The 9,462-nt window shown below is 44.3% G+C and overlaps 1 protein-coding gene across 6 annotated transcripts; it reads left to right on the top strand.

Moving 5' to 3' along the window:
* Positions 1-113: 113 nt before the first annotated feature.
* On the top strand, positions 114-8,930 carry LOC112289579 (ABC transporter C family member 2). Of its 6 annotated transcripts, XM_073537936.2 has the most exons (9): positions 114-130; positions 235-302; positions 2,130-2,606; positions 2,717-3,703; positions 4,036-5,293; positions 5,567-5,910; positions 6,165-7,671; positions 7,917-8,179; positions 8,477-8,930. In XM_073537936.2, the coding sequence occupies exons 3-9, from the start codon at positions 2,274-2,276 to the stop codon at positions 8,681-8,683; spliced, it is 4,899 nt and encodes a 1,632-aa protein (XP_073394037.1). In that variant the 5' UTR covers positions 114-130; positions 235-302; positions 2,130-2,273; the 3' UTR covers positions 8,684-8,930. The 6 variants fall into 6 exon arrangements, with proteins under 6 accessions (XP_073394037.1, XP_024390633.1, XP_024390634.1 ...); XM_024534865.3 differs by lacking the exon at positions 114-130 and having other exon boundaries at positions 159-302; XM_024534866.3 differs by lacking the exons at positions 114-130; positions 235-302 and adding an exon at positions 337-571.
* Positions 8,931-9,462: the final 532 nt, after the last annotated feature.

The following is a 9,462-nucleotide window of genomic DNA, read 5'->3' as shown; positions in this document are numbered from 1 at the left end:
ACTGAATTTGGACGGATCGCCATCGACGAATGATTTGTGTCATGTCAGTGGTCTAAATGCAGGCCCCCCCTTCAGCGACCGTGCTTGGGGCAGGTGAAGCGCATCTCATCACCGCTTTGGCGACGTCGCGGTGCGGGATTCCCCCATCTCTGTCTTGTTTCAAGTGGATTCTTAATCAACAGTTGGTTGTTGTCAGGAATTCGAATAACTGATCTGTGCATATCGTTATTCCAGAGGAGATGATTATTGTGAGACGGCAGAGATAGCCCCGAGCGTTTGCTCTGGATCGCTTGACTCGAGAGGTTTGTTGCAATTTCCTGGGTAACGCGACTGGGGCTGGAACCTTTCTAGATTTGCGTGAAGCAGAAGCAATGAAGGAAAGGCGTCAGAGATTGCATCAGTAGCTTCCTTCTTTTTCTATTTTTGTTGTGTGTCTGTGAGGAGTTACCAGGGAAGAGTGGAGATGGTGGAACGTGGCTGCCTGTGTGTGTGTGTGTGTGGATAGTTGAGTTCAAGTGATGGGGAACCCTTAATGGTAGTTTCGGTAACGTGATTGTTATCGTGGAATGCGGTAATTTATTATGACCTTTTGTTTGTCATTCTCAGGGAGTAAAGTGGAGAAGATGCTTCTGGTTGTGTGTTGAGGTTCGTGGGGATTTGAAATTCACTGCTGTTGGATGTTAGACTGCGCATTGTCACCTAGTTCCAGAGTAAGGCAGCAACCGGTAAGGGTGCATTCTGTAGGTCGAACAACAATGATCGTCCTCTTATTGTTTATGACTGTTCACGAAGTTGTGGTGTCGTGTTCGAAAAAGATGCGATGGAACAATTTGAGCAGGTGTGTCGGAAATTGCAGTGAAGTAATGGTCCGTACAATCATCGAGGTTATTTTTGCGGGGTGAGTGAAACGGAAACACAGGATGCAGCTCGACAGTGTCCAGATTAGCACACAGCCGCGGACACTCTGTAGTTTCGGTGGACGGTGAATAATTCTTAGGGCCGTTTTCGTCACATTGGGACTTTCGCGGTCTCACAATTGTGTTGTGACTGCACAAAGGACCACTATCAAAGACTAGTTTAAATAATCATAGGTACACACCAGTTTTTACACCCAAAAATTTGATTTCCAAAATCGCTCATTAATCGTACTTAACTAAAATCATTATGATAGAATGCAGCAACGAATCTTAGAGGATAAACAGCACATGAAATGCTATGTGCTGAAAGCTATTTCATGGCTACGTTCTTCACGATAGCAACCGATTTGAACATCATGAGTTTTTCAACCTGAGGTGAAGAACAAACGACATTAGGTTGAGGTTGGAATTTCTTTTGCTCTTTCCAAATTTGCACGTAAGTATCATCTAAGTGGAACCTCCAACTCTCGGGCTTACATAGGCTTGATCTTTTCCATCTGAAGGTCGTCATTCCATCCGCCAAATCGATCGATGCGACAACGATTTCATTGACAATTTGGCAGCTCCTCATCCACTGCTCACCGTGGTTGACATCCAAGTCTGGAGGAAGTTTCCCTGTGAATGAACATCGAATGGAACCACTAAAGATTGATGCCCGTTTTGTCTCACGAAGAAAGTGATGCTTTGGTGGAAGCTGCGAGAAGCATTGTTGTAATATGGAGCTTCGTTCCCCTGTGTGGGGTGCAGATTCGCATAAGTGAATAGTGGTCACGTACTGATCTATATTTGAGAGGTTCTGAAGTAGTTGTTGAGTAGGTAGTGGTATGTACGCTGGTGGGGTTCTTTTTCAGTGATTGGACTATTCTTTTTTTGGTAGTTGTTGCAGCCGGCAGTGCCGAAGGTAAGGCTCGTCCTCAGATCCAGTAGCCATATGCAAGGCCAAACTGTGTGCAAGGGTCTCATCTTTCAGCGATCACATTTTCCGTCAGTCTCGCCATTTCTACATAGCGCTTGGCTTGCCCATGGTTTGAATGTTGGTCTGAAACTAGGATGCTTCAAGGTAACGTTGGCGCGTTCGCAGTGGAGAGGGGTTGAAGGGCGATAAGTTGAATGTAGTCTCAAAGCTGTGGTCTTGCCTATTTTCGCCCCTCAGGTTTCTCATTTTCTCTCTTCGGCGACCGCATCACCTGATAGTTGTCTTTGTTGTTGCAGGAGTTTGATCTGCGTATTTTTACTGCACATAGAGTTTTCCAAATTGCATTGGACGTGAACGTTGAGGAGCAATTCAGTAAAGATGAGGTGATGATTAATACGGAATAAGGCACTGCTGCCCTGTGCGCCCCCAGAAGTGCAACAATGGAGGACGACTTGCTTACATCCTTTTGCAGGCCTCTAGAATCAGGAGTTTGGGCAAAAAAATTGCCTAGTGGCTTCGGGGCTTTCACGCCTTGCCTTGTGGACAGTGCAATCATTAACCTGACTTGCATTGTGCTACTCGTATTTGCAATTCAGCGCATTCGGGCTCTATTTTATGGCGTCTCTTTGGAGCGATTCAAAGTCAGCAACCCATGGCGCCACGGCCCTGCATTGCTGCTAGCTTTGTTCTGTGCTGTGGCTCCATTAACACAAATTGCGCTCGGAATCTCGACTGTGAACCTAGATGGGGAGAGTTCCATGCCGCCTTTCGAGGTATTATCTATTGTCCGTTCGCTCTTGAGAACTCTGTATGGAGGGAATGTTTTTGTATGCAAACGATTTCTTCTCTTTCGTCAACTGATGGTTGATTGTAATTTTTGCAGGTCACAACACTTTTATTGATCAGTCTAACATGGATCACTATCTCGGTGATGCTTGCGGTGGAGCTGAAAACTTACACCAAAACCCTTGTATGGTATGTGCGGTTCGCAATGCTGTATCTGGTAGTAGCTCAATCAACGATGCTGCAATTTGTTTTTGCGTTGAAGAGTTTCTACTCCGAGGTTGCACTGCAGGTTGCTGTAAGTCAGTATGCTGCGTCCGCCCTCTTAAGTGTCTACTACCTCTTGCATTTTCCAAATTTGGTGCCCCAGACGGATTACTCTCCAATTGGGTCTGAGGATACTCAGACGGATGGTGGTGTTTACGAACCTCTTGCTGGGGATCGTGAGGTGTGTCCAGAGAGGAAGGCCAGCATATTCACGTTTCTTCTCTTTGGTTGGATGTCGCCCCTTATGAAGCTGGGTTACCAGAGGCCTCTTACTGATAAGGACATTTGGCTGCTCGATAATTGGGATACCACTGAGCAGCTCTACGGTGCTTTTCAAAAAGCTTGGGATGAAGAACGTTCTAAACCAAATCCTTGGTTACTGAGGTCATTGCATAAGGCTTTGGGTGCGCGGTTCTGGTTGGGTGGATTATTTAAGATAGGGAACGATGCAGCTCAGTTCGTGGGTCCAATCTTTCTGAGTTTACTATTGGAATCAATGCAAAACCGAGAACCTGTATGGCGCGGATATGTTTACTCAGCGTCGATCTTCCTTGGCGTTATACTGGGTGTGATATGTGAAGGGCAATATTTTCAAAATGTGATGAGAGTTGGCATGCGTACAAGGTCTACATTGGTTGCAGCTGTTTTTCGGAAGTCGTTATGCTTGACACAAACTGGTAGAAAGGGCTTTACGGCAGGGAAAATCACAAATTTAATGACAACAGATGCAGAGGCTCTACAACAAATTTGCCAGCAACTTCATTCCCTTTGGTCTTCTCCATTACGAATCATCATTGCGATCTCTCTTCTATACAAACAGGTGTGTTCCTTTTCTACGGGGTTCGTAGTAAATTACCTTTTTCCAGATTTTTTCAGTATAATCTTTTGAGTGGATTATGACCGGGGCCGTATCCTGTGATTGATGTTGAGCTCGTCTGTGAATCCAGACAGTTTCCTATAGTGGCTTCACTTTGAGTGCTTCTCATAAGATTTTTTAATCCAGAGGAGAGTGTGATGCATGGATAATTTGTCTGTTAGCTGACCAGCTGTAGCAATCCTTATATTTCAAATCTACCTAGCCTGCTCTCTTTCTGTTTATTTTAATAATTTTTCGTCAACTTTCTAATTTGTTTACAAATCTTGTGTTGTCAGCTTGGAGTTGCATCCATTTTTGGCTCCCTCGTTCTCCTTGTCATGATCCCTCTCCAGACGTTTATGGTAACCAAGATGCGAAGCTTGTCAAAAGAAGGTTTACAACGGACCGACAAACGGATTGGTCTTATGAACGAAATACTTTCAGCCATGGATATTGTGAAATGCTATGCATGGGAGAATAGTTTCCGGTCGAAGGTGCTCCAAATTCGGGATGATGAAATCAGCTGGTTTAGAAAGGCCCAACTCCTGTCAGCTGTAAATTCTTTCTGTTTGAATAGTGTTCCTATTCTTGTCACTGTTTTGGCGTTTGGGTTCTACACGTATTTTGGTGGTGTTTTGACGCCTGCGAAAGCTTTCACTTCTTTATCTCTTTTCGCAGTCTTGAGGTTCCCTCTTTTCATGTTTCCGACCCTCATTACTGCTGCTGTCAATGCGAATGTTTCTCTGAAGCGGCTACAAGAACTGCTTCTTGCCCAGGAGAGAGTGTTGGCTTTGAATCCGCCACTCCAGACCGGTTTACCTGCAATTTCCGTGAAAGATGGGACGTTTGCATGGGACGCTACCAATGAGCAGTCAACTCTGTCGAATATTAACTTTGAGGTTGAAGTGGGGAGCTTAGTGGCTATTGTGGGGAGCACTGGGGAAGGGAAAACATCATTACTGTCAGCTGTTTTAGGAGAGATGGCCACAAGGTCTGGAAATTGTATTATTCGCGGTAAAGTTGCGTATGTGCCACAAGTGTCGTGGATATTTAATGCAACCGTGAGGGAGAACATCCTATTTGGACTTCCTTTCGACGCTGACAGGTACAACCGGGCTATACGTGTGGCTGGACTTCAACGCGATCTTTCTTTACTTCCAGGGGGGGACCAAACAGAAATTGGTGAAAGAGGGGTTAATATTAGTGGTGGGCAGAAACAACGAGTTTCTATAGCGAGAGCAGTTTATGCTGATGCGGATGTTTACCTTTTCGATGATCCATTAAGCGCTTTGGATGCCCATGTTGCGAGACAAGTCTTTGATACGTGTCTCAAGGATGAACTTCGGAATAAGACGCGAGTGCTGGTCACAAATCAGCTTCATTTCTTATCAAGCGTTGATAAAATTGTATTGATCCATCAAGGTGAAATTAAGGAACAAGGAACTTATGAGGAATTGATGGCTGATGGTCCGCTTTTTCAGTGCTTGATGGAGAAAGCAGGAAGCATGGAAGACTCAGTCGAAGACGAAGAAGTCCAAGTGGAGAATAGCGGAGGTAAGAGGCTCTACTGCCCTCTTTTGGACTCATATGTAAGCTCCAGATTAGATGGGGTATGAAGAAGGAACCTTACACATAGTCTCAGGAAAGGCATTGTAAACATTGCAGTGAAGACTTGATGCAATCTGGGGTTGTGAGTCTACCTTGTCTGCAACTTGAACAGATCTGTTTCAGCCTCGAGCTAGAGGAGCAGCATGAATGTTAGGTTGCTTGATTTAATCCGTTATCCTCCCCTCTCAAGTATCAGTTTTCTATTTGTTTTGGATACAGAAATGAATGGGGAATCGAAGGCGCATGAAGGTCCAGCATTAAAGCGCCGATCAAGTTCAAAGAAAGACCCCAAAGATGCTGCCAAGGATAAACTATCGAAGTCTACTCTCATCAAAACTGAAGAACGTGAAACAGGAGTTATTTCATGGAAGGTCCTCGCTCGTTACAATGCGGCCATGGGGGGTGCATGGGTGGTTGCTGTGCTCTTTATTTGCTACATAGCGACTGAAGCCTTTCGGCTTAGCACAAGTGCATGGTTGTCTGTTTGGACAGATGCTATAGCGCCCAAAACTCATGGACCTATGTTTTATCTGGAAGTTTACTCCGGTCTCTCCTTCGGTCAGGTACTCGACTCATGGTCTTAGTCTTTGTGTTTCAGATTTTAAAGCACTCTCATGTAGTACATCATGGGCAATCAATACATGCATTTGTGTCGGGCTTCCTTTCCAACCTTTTTCTGTTTTTAAAAGGAAGTGTTCCTCCAAACGGCATGATGGTCATTACTGTTCTCCACATTTCGCTATTTGACGTGAAGGTGGATTTTGCAGGCCATTTCATATGTGAAGTTTTTTCATTCTTATCGGTTGTTTCTTTGCAGGTGTGCATCACTCTAGGAAATTCTTTTTGGCTGGTGTTCTCAAGTCTCTCAGCCGCACAATATTTACACAATGGGATGATGGGCTCCATACTTAGGGCCCCGATGTCTTTCTTCCACGCAAATCCCGTAGGTCGAATAATTAATAGATTCTCTAAAGACACAGGAGATATTGATCGGAACGTGGCTGTGTTCGCCAATATGTTCTTGACTTCCTGGTTCTCACTAATCTCCACCTTTTTCCTTATTGGATACGTGAACACCATCTCTCTGTGGGCAGTACTACCGTTGTTGCTGTCTTTCTACTCGGCATATCTTTACTTTCAAGCTACAGCACGCGAAGTAAAGCGTATGGACTCGATCACCCGGTCACCTGTGTATGCCCAGTTTGGCGAGGCATTAAATGGCCTATCGACAATCAGGGCCTACAAAGCTTATGATCGTATGGCAAGAATGAATGGCCAAGCTATGGACACAAACGCTAGATTTACAGTTGTCACCATGAGCTCGAACAGGTGGCTTGGTGTAAGGCTGGAGTTTCTTGGGGGTCTTATGATATGGTTGACAGGATCCTTGGCAGTCTTTGGAAACGCGAGGGCAAGCGACCCTGCTGCATTTGCTCCTCAAATGGGTCTCCTCCTATCTTACGCTTTGAATATCACCAATCTGATGACTGCAGTTCTGAGGTTAGCGAGCCTTGCTGAAAACAGCTTCAATGCAGTAGAAAGAGTTGGAAACTATATTGACCTAGAGCAGGAAGCCCCGCTAGTGATTGAAGACCACAGACCACCTCCTGGATGGCCATCTGCTGGGAAAGTTGAATTCAAAAATGTTGTCATGAGGTATCGCCCCAATCTTCCGCCTGTTTTACATGGTGTTTCAGTTGAGATTCGCCCAATGGAGAAAGTGGGTGTTGTTGGTCGAACTGGGGCTGGAAAATCTAGCATGTTTAACACACTATTTCGTGTTGTCGAACCCGAGACCGGTAGTATCCTGATCGATGGCATTGACATTCGCTCTTTGGGACTGGCCGATTTGCGCAAGAACCTTGGGATCATCCCTCAAACTCCTGTTCTCTTCTCTGGCACAATCCGCTTCAATTTGGACCCTTTCAATGAGCATTCGGATGCAGATTTATGGGAGTCTCTTGAGAGAGCTCATTTGAAGGACGTTGTGCGAAGAAATGCTCGTGGGCTAGAAGCTGAGGTCTCGGAAGGTGGTGAGAATTTCAGTGTTGGACAAAGACAATTGCTCAGTCTGGCCCGAGCACTTCTTCGCAGATCAAAAATACTGGTTCTTGATGAAGCCACTGCCGCAGTTGATGTTGGAACTGATGCTCTTATCCAGAAGACGATTCGTGAGGAGTTCAAGTCTTGCACAATGCTCATCATTGCTCATCGATTGAATACAATCATTGACAGTGATCGGATTTTGGTCCTTGATGCTGGGCGAGTGGTGGAGATGGACACTCCTCAAAATCTGATAATGAACGAAAGCAGCATGTTCGCAGGTGCCTGATATATTCTGTTTCATTTCCTACAAATTTGTGACTTCGATTGTTACTTTTGAAATTTGCAGTCTTCCGGTTTTTTTCGTTAGAAGAATAAGCTAGAATGCATGTTGTCTAACAGTCCAGATCTGCCTCCATGAATGCGGGAACCTAGCTTCAAGAAAGCCCTGGACCCGAACAATTTGAACGGGCTTGATAATCAGCCATGACGAACCTCGTAATGACTCCATTTCTTCTTATGTCAGGTATGGTGCGGAGCACTGGGCCCGCTAACGCAAGGTATTTACAAAGAATAGCAATGGGAGATGTTGATCGAATTGCAGAGATTGAGAGGGAAGCAACGGCTCAAAAGGTGAAGTGGGAGGCAACCTCACGATGGGCAAGAGCTGCTCAGTGGGCGCTAGCAATGAGCCTCACAACCTCTCAGGACGACTTGGCCTCCGTTTGCGTAGATGGCGAAGAAACAATTTTAGAGGCTACACGGGACGCTACCAGAACATTGCATCAGGTACTTTTTTCTGTTCTATTGTATCATCATATATTCTCTATGCGCAGTTATTGACACAAAAATCGTACCATGGATTCCATTGTTGTGCCAGTCTGCCTTACTTGAGGTTCAATTACTATGCTACTATTCATAGTAATTTAGTTTCAATTATGCTCTTGAAGAGGACTTCCCCCATTCAGTCACGATAATGCTCAATTACTTGCGTCTCTCAAGTTTTCCTATTCACCGATAAATTTCTTCGTTATTGCACTTATTCAGTTCTGATCCCTAATGTGAACAATTTGACCATTGCATCAGGTTTTACTTGGTCATCATGATACAAGCATCAGGGAGACACTACTTCAGCGCCAAGCAACAGAAGAGAGTTGGTGGTCTGCCCTAACCCGTGTCCTTGAAGGCTTTGCTGTTATGGGAAGAGAAGGTCGGAACCGTATTTCACATGATCAGGATCGTGAGCCCATTGATTGGAGCCAAGTTTCACTTATTGGTAATCAAGTCATGTAGAAACGCGAATGTTTATCTATCTATATTGCTGGATTCATAGAGCCGTTCTCACGTACACGGAGTTTCGTAGGGATTTTCAATTTTTTGACGAAAACTAGTAATTGTTAAGCCTTTTTTATTTACAAATACTTATCTTCCATATCAGTTACATACTTTAGGTGTTACAATGGTCCTTGCAGCTTTATCACTCTGAATTATGTAATGACAATTGAATGCAAGTCTTAAACACAATTTCGTTATCCTTCAACATTAAGGAAAGACGTGTTCCAGTGCGTCAACTGGTTTCAATCTTGTGACATATGCTTTTAGACAGTTAACGGTTGACATTGTTTGACCTCGTGATTCATTCAAGTCATCTGGGTTGCCTAAGATCCGCACGATCGCATTGATGAGGCAGTTTTTAAACAGGTTATACAAACAGCCGCCTAGAGAATAGTAATCAACAAAATCATAACAATATATGCAATTTCTTGAGATGTATTGTAAGTTATGTCAATGTTAGGAATTATTACTAGTGAGAAGTATGCCATATCCTGCTGGAATTTGTCAATTGAGAAAAGGATTTACAGGACTACCATGTAATGAAATGACCACAAAAACAACAGTGAAATAGTTACGGGATCTGGCTGTGCACATTGCACAACCAAAAACTTTGTCAATGCCCAACTCAAGCGTATGAAGTTCTTCCTTTGGACAATGTAAGTTTTCTTTGTTCTAGGTCATCCAATGCATTGCTCCCTCAATTGTAGCTTGATATTAGTTTTGTAAGAATTTTGTAA

Source organism: Physcomitrium patens, chromosome 12, assembly GCF_059467195.1.
Source record: "Physcomitrium patens ecotype Gransden chromosome 12, ASM5946719v1, whole genome shotgun sequence".
Taxonomy (NCBI): Eukaryota; Viridiplantae; Streptophyta; class Bryopsida; order Funariales; family Funariaceae; genus Physcomitrium; species Physcomitrium patens.
Note: the sequence above shows the minus strand (reverse complement) of the source record. Positions and strands in the feature narration are given on the sequence as shown.

Coding starts and splice junctions, on each gene's coding strand:
- LOC112289579 (XM_073537936.2), top strand. CDS start 2,274: ATGGAGGACGACTTGCTTACATCCTTTTGCAGGCCTCTAGAATCAGGA. Junction 5,294..5,566: donor CCAAGTGGAGAATAGCGGAG/GTAAGAGGCTCT, acceptor TTTTGGATACAG/AAATGAATGGGGAATCGAAG. Junction 5,911..6,164: donor CCGGTCTCTCCTTCGGTCAG/GTACTCGACTCA, acceptor GTTTCTTTGCAG/GTGTGCATCACTCTAGGAAA.